At 44.1% G+C, this 25,235-nt stretch overlaps 1 protein-coding gene across 2 annotated transcripts in view; it reads left to right on the top strand.

Annotated features, from left to right (window-relative positions):
* Window positions 1-22,040, top strand: part of grid2 (glutamate receptor, ionotropic, delta 2) — a 771,247-nt gene extending 749,207 nt beyond the window's left edge. Inside the window, exons 15-17 of one of the 2 annotated variants that reach the window (XM_078403214.1) lie at window positions 9,330-9,570; window positions 11,106-11,147; window positions 15,739-22,040. In XM_078403214.1, the coding sequence (XP_078259340.1) occupies window positions 9,330-9,570; window positions 11,106-11,147; window positions 15,739-16,161 (706 nt within the window). In that variant the 3' untranslated portion in view covers window positions 16,162-22,040. The remainder of the gene's footprint in view (window positions 1-9,329; window positions 9,571-11,105; window positions 11,148-15,738) is intronic. The other variant, XM_078403218.1, reaches the window with a different exon arrangement.
* The last annotated feature ends 3,195 nt before the right edge of the window (window positions 22,041-25,235 follow it).

The following is a 25,235-nucleotide window of genomic DNA, read 5'->3' as shown; positions in this document are numbered from 1 at the left end:
CAGTATCTCGGTTCTGGTTGGATTCTGAATTGATGATTTTAACATTCAGACACAAATTCTGTTTAGAATGTAATAATCCTGGCACATGAAAATATTTTTCACCGGTGCATTTATTTCTAGTCTTTGATCTTATTGACAACGTGCATTGTATATATGCAGCATCATCGCTGTGACAATCAAAAGTTCCTGTCAGACTTAATCAGGGAGAATTTGCAGCGTAAACTGGTCTTGTCAATATTGCTCATTGCCCTATCACAGACCAGGTCGGAAGCTGCAAGACTGAAACAGGCCATTTGGCCTTGGTGTTTACGTTTATGTCTTGGTGTTTAGGGTGATACGGTGGTGCAGAGGTAGAGTCGCTGCTTTATAGCGCCAAAGACTCAGGTTCGATCCTGACTAAGGATACTCACTGTCTGTACGGAGTTTGTACGTTCTCCCAGTGACCATGTGGGTTTCTGCCAAGTGCTCCCGTTTCCTCCCATGCTCCAAAACAAGTTTGTAGGTTAATTGGTTTCAGCAAAAAAATCAATTGTCCCTAATGTGTAGTGTGCGGGGTGATTGCTGGTCAACACGGGGTGGGTGGGCCAAACGGCCTGTGTCCACGCTGTATCTCTAACGTCTGGAAGTCTAACGAATCAAGAACAATCATTGATTTTGATTTGTAAGAGAGAAGTAAATGAGCAAGGCCATGGGGAAGGAGTGGTTGTTCCACAGAGTGTTGGTAAGGATTTGGTGAGCAATAATGACAATAATAATAATAATAATAATAATAATAATAATAATAATAATAATAATAATAATAATAATAATAATAATAATAATAATAATAATAATAATAATAATAATAATAATAATAATAATAATAATAATAATAATAATAATAATAATAATAATAATAATAATAATAATTCCATGACATGACATCCAACAACTTATCTGTCTCTGAATATAAATGACTCCATTGCAATGGAGACTCGAGGGACTGCAAAAACTGGAATCTTGAGCAATAAATAAACTGTTGGATGAACTCAGCAAGCCAGGCAGCACCTTCGGGCGGTACAGTGATGCAGCGGTAGGGTTGCTGCTGTACCCTTTTCACCCACATGTTTAGACCGTAATATTGTATCTTTATTGTTTTGATGTGGTTATGCTTTATTCTTAATTGTTAACTGTATGTTTGTGTTGTCATTTGTGAGCGGAGCACGAAGGCACATTCCTTGTATATGCACATACTTGGCCAATAAACTTTTTCATTCATTCATTCATACAGTGCCAGAGACCTGGGTTCGACCCTAACTATGGGTGCTGTGTGCTTGGAGTTTGTATGTTTTCCCTGTGATCATGTGGGCTTCTCCGGGTGCTCCGATTTCCTCCCACACTCCAAAGATGTACAGGTTTGTAGGTGAATTGGCTTCTGTAAATTGTCCCTGGTGTGTAGGATGGAACTAGCGTATGGGTGATTGGTGGTAGGCGCGGACTCGGTTGGCTGTATCTCTAAACTAATCTCTGGGGGGAAATAGGCAGACAAAGTTTCAGGTCAGGGCCCTTCTCGCGATCCACAGCTCTGTGGGCGAGAATAATTCCAAATGTTCATGACCCACAGAGAAAGAATTCTTCCACATATCAGTTCTAAATGAGGAATTATTTTTAGAGATACAGCATGGAAACAGGCCCTTCCACCCACTGACCATCGATCACTCGTCCACACTAGTTCTATGTTATCCCACATTCTCATCCATTCCCTACACACTAGGGGAAATTTACAGGTCAATTAACCAACAAATCCACACATCTTTGGGACGTGAGAAGAAACCGGAGCGCCGGAAACTTATGGGGTCATAGGGAGAACGTGCAAACTCCACACAGACAGCACCTGAGGTCAGGATCGAACCCGGGTCTCTGGCACTGAGATGCTGTAGTTCTATCAGATGTGCCACTTTGCTGACTTCTTTTTCAAAAACTTTGTTCCTGAGAAACAACAGTCTTTAACAGCCTTAAGAGACTGCAGATGCTAGAATCATGAGTCAAACCCAAAGTGCTGGAAGAACTCAGTGGGTCAGGCAGCATCTGTGGAGGGAAATGGATGCACAACGTTTTGGGTCGGGGCCCTTCTTCAGACTGATCTCTAACAGCTGCATCACTGGGTGGGCTGGTGATGTTATCCAGGAGATGTAAGCTGGGAGAAGCCACAATTACTCTGAGCAGGCACGGATGAATGGGGAGCCCAAATGTTGCCCTATTCCCTATCCCTAGTTTGGAGTTTGGCTCAGAATCAGCAAAATCCAAACATTCTAATTCTACTAACCAGTAAGGAACAGTTTCTTCCCAGCTGTTACCAGGCAACTGGACCATCCTACCACCAACTGGAGAGTGGCTCTGACCTATCTACCTTATGGGAGACCTTCAAACTTTCATTAATTGGACTTTATTGGATTTTATCTTGCTCTAAACGTTATTCCCTTTATCCTGTACCTGTATACTGTAGACGGTTTGATTGCAATCATGTATAGTATTTTTCCTGAATGGGTAGTATGCAACAAAAAAAAGCTTTTCACTGTACCTCAGTACACGTGACAATGATAGAGTCATAGAGTCATACAATGTGGAAACAGGCCCTTCGGCCCTAATTGCCCACATCGACCAACTTGCCCCATCTACACTAGTCCCACCTGCCTGCTTTTGGCCTACATCCCTCTAAACCTGTCCTATCCATGTACCAGTCTAAATGTTTTAAACATTCCCTGCTTCCACTGCCTCCTCCGGCAGCTCATTTCATACACCCAACACCCTTTGTGTGAAAAAGTTACCCCTCAGATTCCCCATTCACCTTAAACCTATGTCCTCTGGTTCTCGATTCCCCTTCTCTGGGCAAGAGACTTTATGCATCTCCCCGATCTATTCCTCTCATGATTTTGTGCACAAATAATAATAAACTAGACTAAACTAATAGGAGCCACACAGTTCCAAATGCCATTTGGCTGCCAACTACAAGCTGAACTGCAGACTCATGGTTTTATGCCAACTGGGATAAGATGTTATATCATTTGCAAATCACAGTGCAAGATCATGACAGAACCTTCCATCCATTCTTACAGGAACTAGCATTTTATTTATCATTCTCTGAAAGTCCAAGTACACATGGCCTTTGCAGGAGTGTGCATTTGGGTAATTCTTGGTGAAGAGCCAAGAATCCAGGTTGATGGAGCAGGAACCAGTTTCCCATTCAGCTCCCCGTGTGTAGCCTGCCCCCATGTGGAGATCAGCAGGATTGCAGCTCCCAGTGACAGCTCAAAGCCAGACCGAGTGAACCAGCCTTGAAGTTATAATGTCTTGGAGCCAATTCTGCAAAATGTTTAATTGTTATAGGTTGGACATTTGCACTTGGACACACACAGATGCACACATACACAGATACACACATGTGCATGTACACATACACAACCACAAACATGCACACATACACACCCGCACACATACACAGATGGACACACAAGCACACATACAGGCATGCTCACATACAGGGACACACACACACAGATTAACACACATTTGAACTGACACAAATATACGCAGCTATATATACATACACACAATAACACACATGCATGCACACACACCACTCACACAAATACACATACACACATACAGACACACACACATACAAACATAGAGACACTCACACATAGATTTGTACTTACACAAATACAAAGCTATACATAATGGCACATATGCATGCACACACATACCACTCATACATAAACACATATGCACACCACACAAACAAACTGCACCCCAACACACATATAAACCCATGCTTACATACACACCTCTACAAACATACACATTTGGCGGGGAGGTTTGCTAGCACTGTTGGGGAGGGTTTAAACTAATTTGGCAGGGGGTTGGGATACAGCATGGAGCTAGTATAAGGGGTGAGGAGAAGGAAAATATAGATTGGGAGGCAGAACAAGAATGCCCCAGCACAATGGGGTAGGGCAAGTCTGAACGGCATTTATTTTAATGCAAGGAGTATTGGAAGCAAGGGGGATGAATTGAAGGTGTTACTGAACACATGGGAGTACGACATAGTTGCCATTACGGAAACATGGTTGAAGGAAGGGCAGGACTGGCAGCTCAATATTCCAGGATATAGAATCTTCAGGAGAGACAGAGAGCAGGGAAAAAGGGGAGGGGGTGTTGCAGTATTAATCAAATAATCTATTTCTGCTGTAAGAAGGGATGACATATTAGCGGGTTGCTCAAATATTTGGGTGGAATTGAGAAATAGAAAAGGGGCATGCACCTTACTGGGTGTATACTACAGACCCCCAAACAGTCAGAGGGAAATAGAAGAACATATTTGTAGGCAAATCTCGGAGGGAGGTGAAAACAACAGGGTAGTAATAGTAGGGGATTTCAACTCCCCGAATACTGATTGGGATAGCCAAAGTGTCAAGGGCCCTGAGGGTGCAGAGTTCCTAAGGGTCATCCAGGAGGGCTTTTTGAGCCAATATGTTGAAAATCCAACAAGGGAGGGGGCGGTATTGGACTTAATCTTGGGAAATGAGGCCGGACAGGTGGCTGAAGTGTCAGTGGCAGAGCATTTTGGTGACAGTGATCACAATTCAGTGATATTTAAGGTGGTAATGGAAAAGGATAAAGAGGGACCAGAGGAAAGAGGAAATTTTCTAAATTGGGGCAAGGCCGATTTTAATCTGATAAGGCAGAAGTTGGCCCTGGTGGACTGGGATCAGCTTCTCGTGGGGAGGACCGCATCAGAACAGTGGGAGTTATTCAAAGGAATAATTGAAAAAGTACAGAGGAAGCATGTTCCCCTAAAGTTCAAGGGTGGGACAAACAAGTCCAAAGAACCTTGGATGTCGAACGATATAGTAGGATTGATTCCAAAAAAAAGGGGGGCTTTTGGAAGGCACAGACATCATTAGAGGAATACAGAAGGTGTAGGGCGGTTCTTAAAAAAGAAATTAGGAGAGCAAAAAGGGGCCATGAGATAGCACTAGCGGGCAAAATAAAAGAAAATCCCAAAGTGTTCTATAAGTATATCAAGGGTAAGAGGATAACGAGGGAAAGAGTGGGGCCCATCAGGGATCATAGTGGAAAGCTGTGTGTGGAGCCAGAGGATGTAGGAGATGTTTTAAATGAATTTTTTGCATCTGTTTTTACGAGGGAGGAGGGCGTTGCGGACTTAGAAATGGAGCAGGAGGGTTGTGATGTTCTTGAGCATATTGCTATTGACAGGGAGGCGGTGCTGGAGGCTCTGGCAGGCTTAAAAGTGGATAAGTCTCCGGGCCCTGACGAGATGTATCCCAGGATGCTGAGAGAGGCAAGGGAGGAGATTGCGGGGGCTCTGGCACAAATTTTCAGAGCCTCTCTTGCAACAGGGGATGTACCGGAGGACTGGAGGATAGCTAATGTGGTGCCATTATTTAAAAAGGGCAGTAGGGATAAACCTGGGAACTACAGGCCGGTGAGTCTGACATTGGTGGTGGGGAAGCTGCTAGAAAAGATTCTGAGGGACAGAATCAGTCTTCACTTGGAGGATCGAGGGTTAATTAAGGATAGTCAACATGGCTTTGTTAAGGGAAGGTCGTGTCTGACTAACTTGATTGAATTTTTTGAAGGGGTGACCAAGGAGGTAGATGGAGGTAGTGCAGTGGATGTGGTATACATGGATTTCAGTAAGGCTTTTGACAAGGTCCCACACAGGAGACTAGTCAAGAAGGTAAGAGCCCATGGGATCCAGGGCACCTTGGCAAAATGGATAAATAACTGGCTTAGTGACAGAAGGCAGAGGGTGATGGTAGAAGGGTGCTTCTGTGACTGGAGGACGGTGTCCAGTGGGGTGCTGCAGGGATCGGTGTTGGGTCCCTTACTGTTTGTAATCTACATAAATGATCTGGATGTCAACGTACAGGGCATGATCAGCAAGTTTGCAAATGACACAAAGGTAGGGGGGGTGGTGAATAATGAGGAAGGGATCTGCAAGCTGCAGGAAGATATAGATGAGATGGTCAGATGGGCGGAGCAGTGGCAGATGGAATTTAATCCTGAAAAGTGCGAGGTGATGCACTTTGGCAGAAATAACTTGGAGAGGGAGTACACCATGAATGGAAGGACCCTAGGGAAGACAGGGGTACAGAGGGACCTTGGAGTACAGGTACACAAGTCCTTGAAGGCAGCAGGACAGGTGGACAGGGTGGTCAAAAAGGCATATGGGTTACTGGCCTTCATTAGCCGGGGCATCGAATATAAAAGTAGGGGGGTAATGATGGAATTGTACAGAACACTGGTGAGGCCACAGCTGGAGTATTGTGTACAGTTCTGGTCACCACATTATAGAAAGGATGTGATAGCTTTGGAGAGGGTGCAGAGGAGATTCACCAGGATGCTGCCAGGGATGAAGGGCCTCAGCTATGAGGAGAGACTGAGCAGACTGGGGTTGTTTTCCCTGGAACAGAGAAGGCTGAGAGGGGACATGATCGAGGTGTACAAGATCATGAGGGGCATAGATAAGGTAGATGGCGGGGAACTTCTTCCACTGGTGGAAGGTTCAACAACGAGGGGACATAGATACAGGGTAAGGGGAGGGAGGTTTCGGGGGGATGTGAGAAATAACTTTTTTACCCAGAGGGTGGTTGGAGTCTGGAACTCACTGCCTGGGGTGGTGGTGGAGGCGGGAACACTCACAACGTTTAAGAGGCATTTGGATGGGCACTTGAAATGCTACAACATTCAGGGCTACGATCCAAATGCGGGAAAATGGGATTAAAATTAGACTGTGTTTGGTAACGGGCGGCACGGACACGATGGGCCGAAGGGCCTCTTTCTGTGCTGTAGGACTCTATGACTTTATGACTCTATTTACATATGCGCATGCAAACACAGACTGCACCCCTACACACACATATATTCTACACATAGACCCCTGCATTAAATACACATGCACCCACACACATGCAGACACACATACACGTGCACACGTCCACACACATACATGTACATACACACATGCATACTCATATATATTGTGTAGGAAGGAACTGCAGATGCTGGTTTAAACCGAAGATAGACACAAAATGCTGGAGTAACTCAGCGGGAGTTACTCTACCCAGAGATACTGTCCGTCCCGCTGAGTTACTCCAGCATTTTGTGTCTATACCACATATATTGCGTCAGCTGTGATTTGTTTCATTTCTGAATCGGAAGCCCTTGGTTTATGCTAGACACACTATCTCAGCTTTGGAGGAGATCTTGTCATGGAGTCATAGAGTCAGAGTCATAGAGTCATAAAAATGTTCCCAATGTTTGGGAGTCCAGACCAGGGGCCACAGTATAAGAATAAAGGGGAGGCTATTTAAAACTGAGATGAGAAAAAACTTTTTCACCCATACAGTTGTGAATTTGTGGAATTCTCTGCCACAGAAGGCAGTGGAGGTCAATTCACTGGATGAATTTAAAAGAAAGTTAGATAGAGCTCTTGGGGCTAGCGGAATTAAGGGGTATGGGGAGAAGGCAGGCATGGGTTACTGATTATGGATGATCTGCCATGATCACAATGAATGGTGGTGCTAGTTCGAAGAGCCAAATGGCCTCCTGCTGCACCTATTTTCTCTGTTTCTACAGAGTTATAGAGTCACAGTCATAGTCATAGAGTCATGCAGTGTGGAAACAGGCCCTTCGACCCAACCCGCCCATGCCGACCAACATGCCCCATCTAAACTAGTCACACCTGTCTGCTTTTGGCCCATAACACTCTAAACCTTTCCTTTCCATGTACCTGTCTAAATGTTCCTTAAACATTGCGATGGTACCTGCCTCAACTACCTTCTCCAGCAGCTTGTTCCATACACCCACTACCCTTTGTATAAAAAGTTACCCCTTAGGATCCATTAAATCGTTCCCCCCTCACCTTAAACCCATATCCTCCGGTCCTTGATTCCCCTACTCTGGGCAGAAGACTGTGCATTTACCTGATCTATTCCTCTCAAAGTTTTGTACACCTCTATAATATCACCCCACATCCTCCTGCACCCCAAGGAATAGAGTCCTTGCCTGCTAAACCTGGTCCCTGGAGCTCAGGCCCTCGAGTATGTCAGAAGAGATGTGAACACTTTACTCCCTCCGGTTAACATTGAAGCAGCATTTAGAAGAAGAGCCAGCAAGTCTTCCTGATCTCAATTATTCAGTTTGTTCATCAGTTGACAGAAGAAAAACTCAATATTCGGTCATTAATGCATCGCTGAGAGTGGGCGGTTGATGTGTGAAAACTTTGCCTGCCGTGTTTACCACATTACAGAGACACAGATGAACAAAATTGAATAGCTGAAATACACTTAGGACCTTTGTAAAGGGGATCCAAAAGGTGCTATAAAAATAAATCTTTGTTTTAATGTTCAACTACATGTGTGCGTTTGGTATTCATAATATAATATGCATATTTGCAAGCAAACACACATTTGTCCATACATATTTGTAAAACATATGCTCATGTCTATCCTTGCATACAAAAATGAGTGCATACAAATGCATATATATAAAATATGTATGCACTTGTATATTTACATAAATACAATACTGCCACAAAAGACCACAAATGCTGGAATCTGGGGCAAAAAAACAAACTGCTGGAGAAACTCAGTGGGCAGGCAACATCTATCAGTCTAGAGAAAGGGTCTTGCCTCAAAACATCAAGTCCATTTCCCTCTAAAGATGCTACCTGGCCCATTGAGATCCTCCAACACATTGTGCTTTTCTCAAGGTTCCAGCATCTGATGTCTCTTCCTACTTGACTTAATCTCACCAAAATTCGCCATAAATAATCGTTTTTCTCTCTTGCCACCTGCTTCATCTCTCCAAATTGAGAAGGCCCCAACCAGGTCCACTTTACAATCAAAATTCAAATGGATATTTTTTTTTGTTGCTACATACAATTATACTGTACACACATATGGAAATCTATGCACATGGCATTGCTGTGGTAACAAACTGCTTGAAGCATGGTGACTTATGGAAATAGAACAATGAAAAAAACAGGCCCTTTGCCACACAAAGTCCATGCAGAACATAATGCCAATATAAACTAATCTTATCTGTCTGCACATGATCCTTCAACCTCTGGCATTCCAGAGAAAACAATCCAAATGTGTACATACATACATACATACATACATACATACATACATACATACATACATACATACATACATACATACATACATACATACATACATACATACATACATACATACATACATTAAAAAATCACTGGCATCATCCATCCACAGTGTTTTCTTCTCATTCCACTCTAGGATCCTAGAGCTTCTACAACACGGAGACCTGGACATCCTGAAGCACAAGTGGTGGCCAAAGACAGCACAGTGTGACATCTCCACCCCATCCAGGGCTCAGCAGAAGGGCAGTGCGCTCGATCTGGCCAGCTTTGCTGGGGTCTTCTGCGTGCTGGCCGCCGGGATCATCCTGGCCTGCCTCATCGCCATCGTGGAAAACTGGTGGAACAGGCGTAAGGGATCCCGGGCCCCATCCAAGGAGGTAAATCCCTGCTGCTGTCACCACATTAGCCCCCCTCCCATGCAAAGTTTCCACCTCAGCATAAGGCTTGTGCATCTGAAGAGAGTGGTTCTATGTGCAGCTTCACTCAGTGTGTGGTGGTAACAAGGCCTTGAATAGGAACGTAGGCATGACTGCTTCAAGAGGGACAAAACTGCACACTTGTGGAATGGGCATGTTGTCTGATGGGATAGGACTAAGTCGAGTGTGAATCCATTCTCCGGAGTTTTGAAGAACGAGAGGTCATTTCATGGAAACATAACAGGGTATAGGCAAGGTGAGAAAGGAGTTATTTAACAGGGACCTCTGGGACAACTGTATCTCTAAACTAAACTAAACTAAACAACTTTTTTCACTCAGCCAATAGTCCATATCTGCAATGAACTGCCAGAGACAGCTAAAGAAGCAAATACAATTACAACATTAAAAAAGACTTTTGGACAGATATATGGACAGGAAGAATTTAATGGGATATAGACCAAATGCAGGGAAATGGGGAAAAGAGATATATTATATGGTCCAAAGGCCCTTTAGTCTTTAGACTTTAGATACAGTGTGGAAAAAAGCTCTTCGGCCCACCGAGTCTGTGATTTTCACTGCACCTCGGTACACCTGATAATAAACTAAACTAAACTATCATTGCATATCCATATGCCAATTCAAAAGGCTCTGAAAAGCCATTAATGTATCAGCCTCCACCACCCACCACCCACCCCCAGTAATGCATCCCAGGCACTCACCCTCCTCTGGGTAAGAAATGTGCCCGTCTCTCCTTAAAGCTATGCCCCCTAGTATTTTGTTTTTCAATCATGGGAGGAACATTTTGATCATCTACCCTATCTATGCATCTCATAACTTTATATATTTCCATCAGGTTTCCTCTCAACATCCAAAGCTCCAGAGAAAGCAATCCAAGTTTGTCTAATCTCTCCTTGTAGCTGAAACCCTATAATCCAGGCGGCATTCTGGTAAATCTCTTCTGCACTCTCTCCCAAGCCGCCGCATCCTTCCTGTAATGGAGCGACCAGAACTGCACTCAATGCTCCAAATGCTGCCCGACTAAAGTCCTATAAAACTGCATCATAATTTCCTGACTCTTATACTCAATGTCACAACCAATGAAAGCAAGCATGATATTAACCTTTTTGGTTGTTCTAAAAGCTGCCCTGTGTCATGGATAGGACAGGTTTAGAAGAACGTGGGCTAAAACACAGGCAGGTGGGACTAGTGTAGATGGGGTATTATAGTCAGTGTGGGCAAGTTGGGCCAAAGGACCTGTTTCCACGCTATATGGCTCTATGACTCCATGTCACAGTGAATCAGGGATCTGCGCTGTTTTATACCAAAGTGGCAGAGTGATATAATAACTATTTCTTTTACATTTTTGGATTTGTGTTACTATTTGAAGACTAGACCATAATTTTTTTAATAATTTTCTATTAAAATGTTGAATGAACGGTCTTTATTTTATAATCTTTTCGTTATGCGTTTAATTGTTATCCTTTACCATTTTAAAGCCGTTTCTACACAGTGGGATGGAGAACAAGGTGTACAATTTGGTAGGTATCTGGAATCAGAATCAATAGATGGGATGGGGTAATGTGGCTTTGCTATATTCTGGGAGTATGAAGTGAAGCATCTAGGTCTTAGAAGGTGCAGGGAGGTAACACATCCACTGGGAAAAGGGATAGAACTCTGCAGAAGGTCTGATGGAACATAATGGGGGAAGATTGCATTGTTCACAGCCAAGGACAGAACGATGGCACAGCTGGTGGAGCCACTGCCTCACAGTGCCAGAGACCCGGGTTCAATCCTGACCACTGGTGCTGTGCGTAGGTGCATAAAGTTTAGAGATTGAACATTCTCCATGTGACCGCGTGGGTTTTCCTCCAGGTGCTCCAGTTTCCTCCCACATCCCACAGACATGCGGGTTTGTAGGCTAATTGGCCTCTGTAAATTGTCCCACAAATTATGTGGGGAGTGGATGAGAAAGTGGGATAACATTGAACTAGTGTGAACAAGTCATCAATGGTTAACGTGAACTCAAAGGGCCGAAGAGCCTGTTTCCATGCTCTATCTTAAAACTAAACTAAACTAAAAACTGAGATGCACAAGTTCTTTAAAACTAGGAAGAGGGGAGAAGGGAGACAGGTGTCCACATCTGCCAACATTGTTTAGGAGGGTTCTCCGCGAATGATGAGTTCACAATTTTTCAATTTGGGAGGTAATCATTGGTGACAAGGCCAACGTTTATTGCTCGTCCAGAATTGTATCTGAGAAGGCAGCACAGTGGCGCAGCAGTAGGGTTGCTGCCTCACAGCACCAGAGACCCGTGTTTGATACTGACTAAGGGGACTGTCTGTATGGAGTTTGTGCGTGTTCCCTGTGACCGTATGGGTTTTCTACTGGAGCTCCAGTTTCCCCTCACATTCCAAAGATGTACAGGTTTATAGGTTAATTAGCTTTGTTAAGATGTAAAGATTGTAAAGTTGTTCCTCGTGTATGTAGGTTAGCGTACGGGGTGATCACTGGTCGGCACGGACTTGTTGGGCCTAAGAGCCCGTTTCAGCGCTATATCTCTAAAGCCTAAAGTTTAAAGAACAGCTCAGGAACATCTGGCTTTTGAATGATCCTTCCATAAGCCAGGGTACGGTCCGATTCGCCTCAACGCCATTGTGGACATTGGACTTTGCCTATGGAACTGATGGGCTACAATGCTGAGAACTATATTCTGCACTCTGTATCTTCCCCTTGGCTCTACCTATTGTACTTGAGTTTGGCATGATTGTATTTCTGTATAGTATTATCTGGTTTGTTTGAATAACATGCAAAACAAAGATAATCTACATATATTTTTTGATAGTTGTAATTTACTATTACATTTTCAAAACATTGCTACCCACAGAATGTTTATTTTCTAGTTTAGAGACACAACGTGGAAACAGACCCTTTGACCCACCGAGTCTGCACCGACAAGCATTCATCCTGTGCGCTAGTTCTATCACACACACCAGGGACAATATGCAGAGGCCAATTATTCTACAAACCCGCACGGTTATGGAATGTGGGAGGAAACCTGGGCACCCGGAGAAAACCCACGCGGTCACAGGGGAGAACGTACAAACTCCGTACAGACAGCACCCGTAGTTAGGATCGAACCCGGGTCACTGGCGCTGTAAGGCAGCAACTCTACTGCTGCACCACAGTGTTGCACTAAAATGCACTACAGGGGTGGGCTAACATAAGATAATTTGCCTGTAATGTGAATACGCTTAAATTATCTTCTATTGCACTTGATTGGCTCAGTGCAACATGTAAGGTGAGCACAATGAATCCATCGTGCAAATATCACCTCTTAGAATACCTATAAACCTATATCACCAGTTCTATTTTCCAATCAACTTGTATCACCACTTCTGCAATTGATCTCAAAAGCTGCTCCTTCATAGAAAAAGTTGAAGGAAAAAATTCCTTCATCCCCCTGCCCTCTCCATTAACCAGACAAATATAGTAGCTCCATTAGAACTTACCAGTTAAGCTACCAGTTCAATCAGCATTCAAGGAATGAATGTCTGCAGCGTAGAGATAGAGGTTTAGACTGAGATTAGTGTAATTGAAACATAACTTTCAAAGATTATACATCTAGTTATTTTTCTCATGCCATTTGAAATTGATCCATGAGAAACTTCACAAACAATATCACATAAAAGCGACCTAAAGCAGTCATAGGAAAATTACAATTATTTTAAGATTTCGTGACCTTGTGGTGTGTCAAACCCATGGAAATACTTTGGAAATATTTTGCAGCCAAAGAGAGTCAAGAGTCACAACTTAAAACAATCAGGCTGATGAGATTCTGGTGTTTTCGCCCAACACTCATTCCTTGATGAAGTTCACCAATGTTTTAAGGACTCCTAAACTATTCCCTATCAGTGGCCAGAGAGTTACACTCTTAAAATAACATATTGAGACACAAAATGCTGGAGTAACTCAGCGAGACTGGCAGCATCTCTGGATAGAAGGAATGGGTGACGTTTCAGGCCAAGAACCTTCTCCTCCCACTTATCCTTGGAACATGACCTTCTTATTTTGAACTACTCCATATCAAAACCTCATATTAGGTTGTTTGTAGGCTGCGGAGTTTAGCTACTAGAATCTGGCTGCTTGACCACATATTGTTATGCAGTGCACCCAGTAAATGGTATCGGTGGCACTGAACTCATTCAAACTATCAGCTGCAAGGAGAGGTTGGACAAACTTGGAATGTTTTCTCTTGAACGGCGGACGTTGAGGGAGATCTGTTAGAAGTGTATAAAATTACGAGAGGCATAGATCTGGTAGATAGTCAGAACCTAGGTAGTTAGTCTTTTATTAGCAGACACACACACGCAATGTGCATGGTACCCAGTCAAATCATACCATTCACGAGAGGAAATGTCAAAGACTAGATGGCATAGCTTTAAGGTGAGCGGGGCAATATTTAAAGGAGATGTGCGGGACTAGTCTTTTAAACAGATGGTGGTGGGTACTGGAACGTGCTGCCAGGGCTGATGGTCGAGGCACTTATGATAGTGGCATTTAAGAGTCTTTTAGATAGGCACATGGAAATGCAGAGAATGAAGGAAATGGGTCACGTGCATTGGTTTAACATGGCATTGTGCTCGGCGTAGACGTCAGGGCGGCACGGTAGCGCAGCGGTAGAGTTGCTGCTTTACAGCGAATGCAGCGCCGGAGACTCAGGTTCGATCCTGACTACGGGTGCTGCACTGTAAGGAGTTTGTACGTTCTCCCCGTGACCTGCGTGGGTTTTCTCCGAGATCTTCGGTTTCCTCCCACACTCCAAAGACGTACAGGTATGTAGGTTAATTGGCTGGGTAAATGTTTTTTTTTAAATTGTCCCTAGTGGGTGTAGGATAGTGTTAATGTACGGGGATCGCTGGGCGGCACGGACTTGGAGGGCCGAAAAGGCCTGTTTCCGGCTGTATATATATATGATATGATATGATATGATTGTGGGCTAAAGGACCTGTTCTGGTGCCATACTGTTCTATGTTCTATGTTCTACATATCACAATGGTACTACTCAGCACTAAGCTGAATTCCCCTTTTAGTATGTATATGTAGGAAATGTGCAATACAAGATAATGTGGACACTGACATCAATGCGGAACCTAGGACTGAATACTATCACCATTGATTAGAAGCGTGATGTCATGGTAAACTCAATGGGGCCCTCTTCCTTTGAGTCAGAAGGTTGCATGTATAGAGATACAGTGTGGAAACAGGCCCTTCGGCCCACCAAGTCTATGCCGACCAGTGATCCCCATACATTAGTTCTAACCTACTAGGGACAATGTATCTAAACCAATCAACTCACAAACCATCATGTCTTTGGAATGTGGGAGGAAACCAGAGCACCCAGAGAAAACCCACGCAGTCACATGAAGAACACACAAACTCCTACAGACAAGCACCCATGGTCAAGATCGATTGCGGGCCTCTGCCACTGTAAGGCAGCAACTCTACCGCTGCTTCACAGTGCTGCTCTAACTCCAGCACTTTGTGTATTTTCATTGATCTGATGGAGTAGTAAGCAAACAAAAGCTTTACGCTTTATATCAGTACGTGATAATAATGAACCAATATCAATAACATTGGGGGCGGCACAGTGGCACAGCGGTAGAGTTGCTGCCTTAGAGCGCCAGACATCCGGGTTCAATCCTGACTACGGGTGCTGTCCGTAAAGAGTTGCTCCATCCTCCCCGTGACCCATGGGGGTTTGATCATGTGGGTTTTCTCCAGGTGGTCCGGTTTTCTCCCACAAGACGTGCAGGTTTGTAGATAAATTTGCTTTGGTAAAATTGTAAATTGTCCCTAGTGTGGAGGACAGTGCTAGTGTACGGGGATCGCTGGTCAGCGCGGACTCGGTGGGCCGAAGGGCCTGTTTCCATGCTGTATGTCTAAAGTCTAAAGTCCACCAATGAAGGTATCACATCACTTTTTCTCCTGCAGGGTCTGACCATCACTGGCACTGAAATTGGCTCAGATTAGAAACTCCTGAGCAGTGATGAGTAATTTTGACTGGCTCCACCGCTGTTGATGGATAGCTTGGTTCTAACCCCCTTCCCTCTGTTTCTCTCCCATTGACAGGACGATAAGGAGATCGACCTGGAGCACCTGCATAGGAGAGTGAACAGCCTCTGCACTGACGATGACAGCCCCCACAAGCAGTATTCCGCCTCGTCCATTGACCTGACCCCCCTGGAGGTCGACACCATCCCCACGCGGCAGGCCCTCGAGCAGATCAGCGACTTCAGGAACACGCACATCACCACCACCACCTTCATACCGGAGCAGATTCAGACTATAAGCCGCAGCCTCTCAGCGAAAGCCGCCTCCGGCTTCTCGTTCGGACCCATGCCCGACCACCGAACTGGCCCCTTCCGAAGCAGGGCACCCAACGGTGGCTTCTTCAGAAGTCCCATTAAGACCATGTCCTCAATCCCCTACCAGCCAACTCCATCATCTATGTACAACCTCAACAATGACCCCGACAGAGGCACCTCTATTTGAGCGCCGCATTTCAAGCCCTTTCTCCTTCCAACCAGGGACTCGGTTTGTGAGACCATAAAATCCGTGGTAGGACTAACCTGAACGTACTTTCTCTTTGTAAGAAACAAAAATAAACAACGGCCAGGATCTTAGTTACAGCTTTCTCAGATATAATCGCAATAACTCCGGCCTGTTTGAAGCAAGTATGTTTTATTTCTGCTGCATCTGGATTCAATGCTTTAGCTGGTGACAGTTTTCCATGTGGCAACTCATTAAAGGACTCAATAGCACGACTTGCTATTAAAAGTATCAAACATTCAGGCCACAAACACCAGAATGCTACATCTTATACGGTTGCTTATATATGAAGCCGTCATGTGCTTGTAGAGATATTTCTGGCATAACGTTTAAAAGAAGGAAATAAACTTAACGTGTGTGTGTGCGTGTGTGTGTGTGTGATCCTTGCATCATTTTTTTAGGAAGGGCAGAAACGTCTAGGGGTTGTACTATATGCAGGTGTTTTTTATTGTACAGTTTAGATTAAATCCAGTGTTTCCGTAAATCCTGGCCTGTCAAAGGTCACTTGTTCCTTTTTTTCCAGGGTATTAGTAACTTCACTATTGCCTGATGTACAGTATATGTCAGAACATCCGTATTGGGCATAGTCATTGTTCCCAGTACTGAAGGAAGCAAAATGCTAAGTATCTCGATTCATCACAGCTGTTTAATAGGCAGTAAATAGCAAATATTAACTCTTTAGACCAGTAGCGCACCATTTTGTTTAAAAAAACTCACCAGAGTATGGACTTATACTTTAGAGACCGGATTACACCATCGCATTAGCTTTACAAGAGTTACATTTAACTTTATCAACAACAAAAAGTAAGATCACTCAAAAAATTAAAAACAAATTGGGCTGAAACATAAACTAACCAAAGCTGTAAAGTTACCTAAGTTAAACTGGTAGCTTTCATGTAATCCTACAGCACGGAAGGAGGCCATTCATCCCATCCGGTCAATGCTAGCTCTTTGACGGAGTGATCCAAGTAATTCCTATAATCTGCGAGGGATATGGGCCAAACGCAGGCAGGTGGGACTAGTGTAGATGGGGCTTCTTGGTTAGCATGGGCAAGTTGGGCCGAAGGGCCTTTTCCCTGCTGTATGACTCTATGACTTCACATGGCTTCACAGTTTGAGAAATATTCTCCAAATCCATCTTAAATTTTCCTTTGAATGTGGCCTTAATTGTGTTTGTGGGGAGCAAACAGAAGTCGAGAAATTGTATACAGCAACATTTCCAGCTGATTGGCCAGATAATATCGTCCCAAAAGAAAAAGTAGGAATGATTGCAACACATGAACTGGCTATTGATTGAATCTTTAAACAGATAGTTTTACTAAAAGCTAAACTTCACACAAACAATTTATTTCATCAACTAGGTTTGAAATTTGAGTTGTTACACATGGGAGCATGCATGGATCTTTTTGCATTCTGAAAACTGAAGAGATACTGAATGGATGAATGTGGAGAGGATGTTTCCATTAGTGGGAGAGTCTAGGACCAGAGGCCACAGCCTCAGAATAAAAGGACATAGCTTTAGAAAGGAGATGAGGAAGAATTGCTTCAGTCAGAGGGTGGTGAATCTGTGGAATTCATTGTCACACAGATGGCTGTGGAGGCCAAGTCAATGATGATTTTTAAGGCGGAGATTGACAGATTTGTGATTTGTAAGGGTGTCAGGGGTTATGGGGAGAAGGCAGGAGAATGCGGTTGAGAGGGAAAGATAGATCAGCCATGATTGAATGGCGGAGTAGACTTGATGGGCCAAATGGCCTAATTCAGCTCCTTGAACTTATGAGATAAAGTGTTGATTAAAATAACATCACATCTCTACACGGAGGCTAGCCGGTGTATTCGTTTCATGCCAATGGGAGCTTTATTTTTGTATTAACATGGCTTTAAGAAATTGGAAAGCTCATTAAGCAGTAGTCAATCCATGACATTAATATAAGTTGCAATCGAGAGATAGTGAACAAGGCAGTAGATGACTACAGAAGCCGGCGACACTTTTCACAGCTGGTTGTCTTTGGGAAACACGTTCTGTAAGAACTAAGGGTCATCAGTGTTGAAGCTTTGGGATTATGATTGCTTCTAGAGATGGAAAAGGCAGCATCAGAACAGCTGGTGGATTGAATTAAGCTGGATTTCAATATGGTGAAGATGTTTATACTGAGAGAAAGAAGGTTCATCTGAGATAGTCGGACCAGATCATTCATGTTGTTAGTTAATGTGCAGCTTTGACTTAATGTGTAGAAAGGATCTGCAGAGACAGGTAATACAAAGTGCTGGAGTAACTCAGTGGGTCAGGCAGCATCTCTGGGAAAAAAAGGATGGGTGACATTTCGGGTGGGGACCCTTCTTCAGCTATCATCTTCATCAGGATAATCAGAATAGACCAATCATGTTGTTAGTCAATGTGCAGTTTTGATTTGATGCCAGCCATGCTACTTTGGAGCTCAGTGTCCGTGCCGATGGTGTCTGTTAGCAGTGCATGCTGGGTATTGTTGGTAAGGATCATTTCTCAATGGGTTCTTGCTGATTTCCATTGCCACAATTCCTTAATAAACCAAGGACTTCACACAAACCAATGACTGCCGGACCAACATGCAGTTGAAACCCCTCTGGAGAGTTGGCATGAAGGAAAAGAAGATTGGTGGGAAGACAAAGCAACAAAGCTTGGAGGTACAGGAAGGAAGAGAGAAGTTGGAAGAGGGAAATGCAAGAAGTGGCTGTTCCTGTCAAAGGGGGTCAGAGAACAATTCTACCTGGAAATAGACGTGAAATGCTACAGTAATTCGACGGGTCAGTCAGCATCTCTGGAGAAAAGGAGTCGGTGATGTTTCGGATTGAGACCCTTCGTCAGACTGAGTCAGGGGAAAGGGAAATTTAGAGGAATGAAAATATGCAAAGAACAACACTCCCTCCCCTCTCTGTATCTCTATGCGACAGTTAATTCTTCATTAAGATGTCACCGCAATCAGAAGGCAGGGGGTGGACCACATTGCCGGTGGAACCATGAACCCTTTAATGCATTTCACTGCTTGCAGGTTGGTGCCAGAGGTATTTATAAAGTCTCAGTTTACCAGCCACAGTCATAGAAGAGGGATCGCTGAGAATCCCTGTTGAAATGGAGATGAGTGCATTTCATTCTTCCCCTGCCAGGAGACGACAAGTGGGAGAAGCATGCAACAACTGTGTAGGCTCCTCCAAGCAACGTTGACCGCATGCACAATGCGTCGCATCTGCTGCAACTCCACTCGCATTTCAGTCACAGCAGGAAGGAATTCTGCTCCCTCAGTGCCCCCACCCCAGTGTGTGACCTTAATGAGTGAACCATGCTGGTCTATGCCTGGTATCCTGGAGCACACTTTGCTCTGTGCCAGCTTATGGTGCAACCTGGAATTTTAACCGTCCAGAAGCTAAAATCAAGAACCTGAGGACATAGGTTTAAGGTGAAGGAGGGGAGGGGTGGGGGGGGGGGGTTTAATACGAATCTGAGGGGGCTGTTTCTGTGTTGTATTTCTAAAGTCTGAAGAGTGGAGGAGTCGCTAGGAGTTGACAGCAAAAGATGTACTCCATGACCTTAATTGCTCGTGTGAGATTGTTAAGCTTTTCTGTGTCTGTGCAGCACTGCATACGTGTTTGGCACCTAATGGTGAGTTCATCTATCTGGAAGCCACAGCTGACCCCCTCCGCAACCCCGCCCACCCCCCCCCCCTCCCCCCCCCCCCCCCCCTCCCTCCACCACCACCTACCGATATAAGACAATGGAGTCACAAGCAACTGCAGATGCTGGAATCCTGAGCAAAACACAAAGTGCTGGAGGAACTCAGCGGGTCAGGCAGCATCAGCAGAGGGAATGGACGGGTGACATTTTGGTTTGTGACCCTTCCTCAGACTGATTGCAGTAGAGGGGAAAGCTGGAAACGAGAGGAGGTGGGCGGAACTCCACCTATCTGCCAATCATACTCCCATCACTTGTATCCACCTATCACTTGTAGAAACAAGGAATGGCAGATGCTGATTTACAAAAAAAAGACACAAATGCTGGAGTGCCTACCACCTGTCACTATTTGTTCTGCCCCCCACCTCTCTTTTCCAGCTTTCTCTCCCCCTTCTAAAATCAGACTGAAGAAGGATGCCGACCCGAAGCATTGCCTTATTCCTTCCCGACCCACTGAGCTCCTCCAGTACTTTGAGTTTTGCTCCTAATACAGGGCATCTCTTTTACATCCAGCAGATGAGGGGTGATCTTGTAGAGGTGTACAAAATCATGAGAGGAATAGCTAGTAGAGGAATCATGAACCAGAGGACATACGTATAAGGTGAGGGGGGGGGGGAGATTTCATGGGAACCCGAGGGGTAACTTTTTTTACACAAATGGTGGTGGGTATGTGGAACGAGCTGCCGAAGGAGGTAGTTGAGGCAGGTACTATCGTAATGTTTAAGAAGCATTTAAACAAGTGCATGGATAGGATAGGTTTAGGGGGATATGGGCCAAAAGCAGGCAGGTGGGACTAGTGTAGATGGGGCATGTTGGTCAGTGTGGGCAAGTTTGGCCGAAGAGCCTGTTTCCATGCTGTATGATCCATGTCCCAATGACCCTATGACTCTGACTCTATAACCAGCTGACCCTCTGACTCTTTGACTGACTCGATGACCCTATTATTCTATGACTATGACTCTATGACCCTATGACTATGATCCTATGACTCTGACCCTGTGACTGCGTGGGTTTCCTCCAGGTGCTCTGGTTTCCTCCTGCATCCTAATTTCGGGTTTGCACGTTAAGTGACCTCTGTGAAGTGTCCCGAGGTGTGGGGAGTAGATTAGAACGTGGGATAACATAGATCTAGGTGATCTGTAGTCGGTGTGGACTCGATGGGCCATACTGTTGCCCTGATGTATCTCGAAAGTAAACTAAAATCTCTCCCGTCTACAAAGTACCACCCTTGACAAGATGCAATCTACTTTCAACAAGACTGCTTGCCACTCACTAATACTGGGCCCTGACTGATGTTTCTAGCCAATAAATAATGCAGATGAAACTGCTTGGGCACGATAGTTAATCAGTTGACCACAAAGCTACAACGTAATCAACAGGCCCAGATGAATCACATCTAAATCCCAATCCAACTGATCCCTCAATAACTCTGTCAGAAACAAATAATTAATGAGAGTCATGGCGAGATTCCTTACCTTTATTAAAAGAATAACTTTTATAAAATATCAAAATTAAAAAACTAGTAGGTAGAGAGCAGCAGCAATTTTTTTCTGTGTTTGATAACAAGTTTAGGTGTTCATTAACTCGAATTCTACGACAAACTGAGATTTTAAAAAAAGGCTCATGGCTGTTTCCTCTGAATTATCTTGTTCAGTGTCACTGAATGAAACATAAAAAATATATATTTTGATGCTAATTCTTCTCTTTTATCTGTTCCGAAATAGCGTCTGATATAGTTATATTGCTGATTTGTATAATACAATGTCTACAGTGTCAGACAGCACTCATATTTACCATGGAGAGACAGTTTATAGAAAAAAAGCAAGTTGCTGGAAGCATGTTCTACTCTCCTAAAACCTGTGACTCTCTGTTTCATTTCAAAGTGTAGTTATGGATTTTCATTTGGACGCAGTATACAGGGACGCCAGAATGTAATAATTTACCGGGTTAGTAAAGGAACCACTGTTAACCATGAACAATATTTATAAGCCTATTTTGATGTAAGTGTTGTATATAAAGAACACTTCTTTTGGTTGGGGTGGTGGGAAAGTAGGGGGATGCAAGTGGCAAAGCTTTCTGTGTATTATTTGGCTAATAAAATTGTTTCTTTTTCTTACGTGGTCTTTTATTCGTTATTTAACGGTAACCATTCTCACAAGGTAAAAGCATAAATTGCAGTGAATTGTGGACGTTGCTCAGACTATCACACAAATTAACCTCCCTTCCGTTGAAGATACACACTAAAAACTGGAGTAACTCAACGGGACAGGCAACATCTCTGGAGAGAAGGAATGGGTGACGTTTCGGGTCGAGACCCTTCCATTGAAGATGGACACAAAAAGCTGGAGTAACTCAGCAGGTCGGGCAGCAACTCTGGAGAAAAGGAATAGGTGACATTTCAGGTCGAGACCCTTCGTTAACTCCATCTACATTTCACGCTGCCTCGGCAAGGCCACCAATATAATCAAGGATGAGTTTCACCCTGGTCCACTTCTCCCCTCTCCCATCAGGCAAGTGGTACAGAAATATGAAAATGTTTAGCTCCAGATTCAGGGACAGTTCTTTCCCAGTTATTATCAGGCAATTGAACCATTATTATTATCTTTACCCTGTATCTGTACACTGCGGATGGCTAGATTGTAATCATGTATAGTCTTTCTGCTGACTGGTTAGCATACAGCAAAAGCTTTTCACTGTACCTTGGTACACATGACAATACACTAAACACAAACTCACTCTTATCACCAACTAGAAGTGATCCTGACCTCCCAACTACCTCATTGGAAACCTTTGGACTATCTTTTATCGGACTTTACTGGATTTTGACTTGCAATAAAAGTTATTCCCTCTATCCTGTATCTGTACACTGGGGCAGCTCGATTGCAATCATGTATAGTCTTTTCACTGACTGGGTAGCACACAGCAAAAAGGCTAATAATAAACTCAACTAAAAACCAAAGACTTTAGAACAGACTTACCAGGTCGGGCAGTGTTTGGGGACAGAGAAACGTAGTTAACGTTTCGGGTTGAAAATCATTTATCAGAACTATTCTGATGGAACGTCATTCACCAGAAACATTAACTCATGTTTCTCTCTCCATAGATGCTGCTAAGCCTGCTTAGTGTTTCCATTATCTGCTTTTATTTTGGATTCCAGCATCTGCAGTCCTTTGCTTGTTAATCAACTCATAGAATTGTTGACCTTTTTGGATTATCACAAACCTTTGTGGAATTAAAACTTGATATCTTAGACTTTAGACTATGCGTCAAACACGAGCAGGTGGGACAAGTGTAGGAGGGGCATGTTGGTTGGCATGGGCAAGTTGGGCCGAAGAGCTTTTTTCCACTCTGTATGACTCTATGACTCTCTATGACTCTATCTATTGTGCTGTTGCAAGTAAGAACCTAATCTATTTCGGGACAAATGACAATAAAATATCTCTCTCTCTCTTTCTCTCTCCCTCTCTTTCTCATTTGAGCCTTCATTCCTCTCCCAGTCTTTAGACTTTACACTTTAGAGATACAGCGCGGAAACAGCGGAAGGTTAAGTGGCTTCAGTAAATTGGCCTCCACTGCCTTCTGCGGCATAGAATTCCACAGATTCACAACTCTCTGGGTGAAGTTTTTCCTCACCTCAGTCCTAAGACTCTAAACATTAGTTTAGAGACACCACGCAGGAAAAAGGCCTTTCGGCCCACTGAATCCACGCTGACCAGCAATCCCCATACAACTGACATTATCCTACACACTAGGAACAATTTATAATTTTACCGAAGTCAATTAACCTACCGACCTGTTTGCGTTTGGCGTGTAATCCACCACAAAAGATTGTGCAATGATTAATACAATGTGATTTCACATTCGACCGCTCCATTCGTGAATTTCTATGAAACTCATTGCATTGCAGGTATTTTGGGGGTTGTTTGGTCAAATAATTTCATCCTTTTGACTGATTAGTCAGGGGGGGTTGCTTTGAACAACTGGAGAGTATTTGGACTTAACTGCAGAAACAAAGAACTGCAGGGCAGCACAGTGCCACAGCGGTAGAGTTGTTGCCTTACAGTGCCAGATATCCAGGTTCAATCCTGACCACGGGTGCTGTCCGTATGGAGTTTGTACGTTCTCCCTGTGACTGTGTGGGTTTTCTCCTGGTGCTCCGGTTTCTTCCTATATTCCCAAGACGTGATTTGTAGGTTAATTGGCCCCTGTAAATTGTCCCTAGTGTCATACAGTCATAAAGTTGTAGAGTTTTACAGCATGTAAACAGGCCCTTCTGCCCAACTTGCCCATACCGTCCAACATGTCCCATCTACACTAGTCCCATCTGCCTGCATTTGGCCCACATCCCTCTAAATCTGTCCTATCCGTGTACCTGCCTAAATGTTCCTATTAAATCTTTCCCTCCTCACCTTAAGCCGATGTCCTCTACTTCTCAATTCCCCATACTTGGGCCAAGAGACTCTGTGCGTTTACCTGATCTATTCCTCCCATGATTTTGTACACCTCTATAAGATCTCCATTCATCCTCCTGTGCTCCAAGGTATAGAGTCCTAGCCTGCTCAACTTCTCCCCATTGCTCACATTCACTCATAGTGTGCAGGATAGAACTAGTGTATGGGTGATTGTTGGTCGGCACAGACTCGATGGGCCGAAGGGCCTGTTTCCATTCTGCGTCTCTAAATTAACTAAACTAAGTGGCAGATGCTGGTTAATACACAAATGGACACAGTGCTGAATAACAGCAGATCGGGCAGCATCTCTGGAAAACATGGATTGGTGATGTTTTGGGTTGAGAGCCTACTTTCACAAACCAGAATGTCACCTATCCACGTGTAGGAAGGAACTGCACATGCTGGTTTAAACCTGAAGAATGGTTGCGACACCCATTCCTTCTCTCTAGAGATGCTGCCTGTGCCGCTGAGTTACTCCTGTACTTTGTGTCTTTCTTCGGGTGTCACCTATCTATGTTCTCCAGGTGTGCTGCCTGACCTGCTGAGTTATTCCAGCACTCTGTGTCCTTTTGGGCATTCCTGCAGTTCTCCCCTGTGACCTGTGATGGCGCTCCTGCACCATGAGTGAGACTGTACGACTGGTGAGTCAAGTGAAGGAAAGAGAGGGGATTTGCATCTTTACAGTGCCTTTCTCAGCCAGCCCCTCAGAATTTCACAACTGATTGTGCTCTTTTTCAGTTGTGGATACTGCAGAAAAAATCATACCAGCGAGGAAAATATGTAGAAGGGAACTGCAGATGCTGGTTCATACCGAAGATAGACTCAAAGTGCTGGAGTAACTCAGCGGCTCAGGCAGCATC

Source organism: Rhinoraja longicauda, chromosome 1 (assembly GCF_053455715.1).
Source record: "Rhinoraja longicauda isolate Sanriku21f chromosome 1, sRhiLon1.1, whole genome shotgun sequence".
Taxonomy (NCBI): Eukaryota; Metazoa; Chordata; class Chondrichthyes; order Rajiformes; family Arhynchobatidae; genus Rhinoraja; species Rhinoraja longicauda.
Note: the sequence above shows the minus strand (reverse complement) of the source record. Positions and strands in the feature narration are given on the sequence as shown.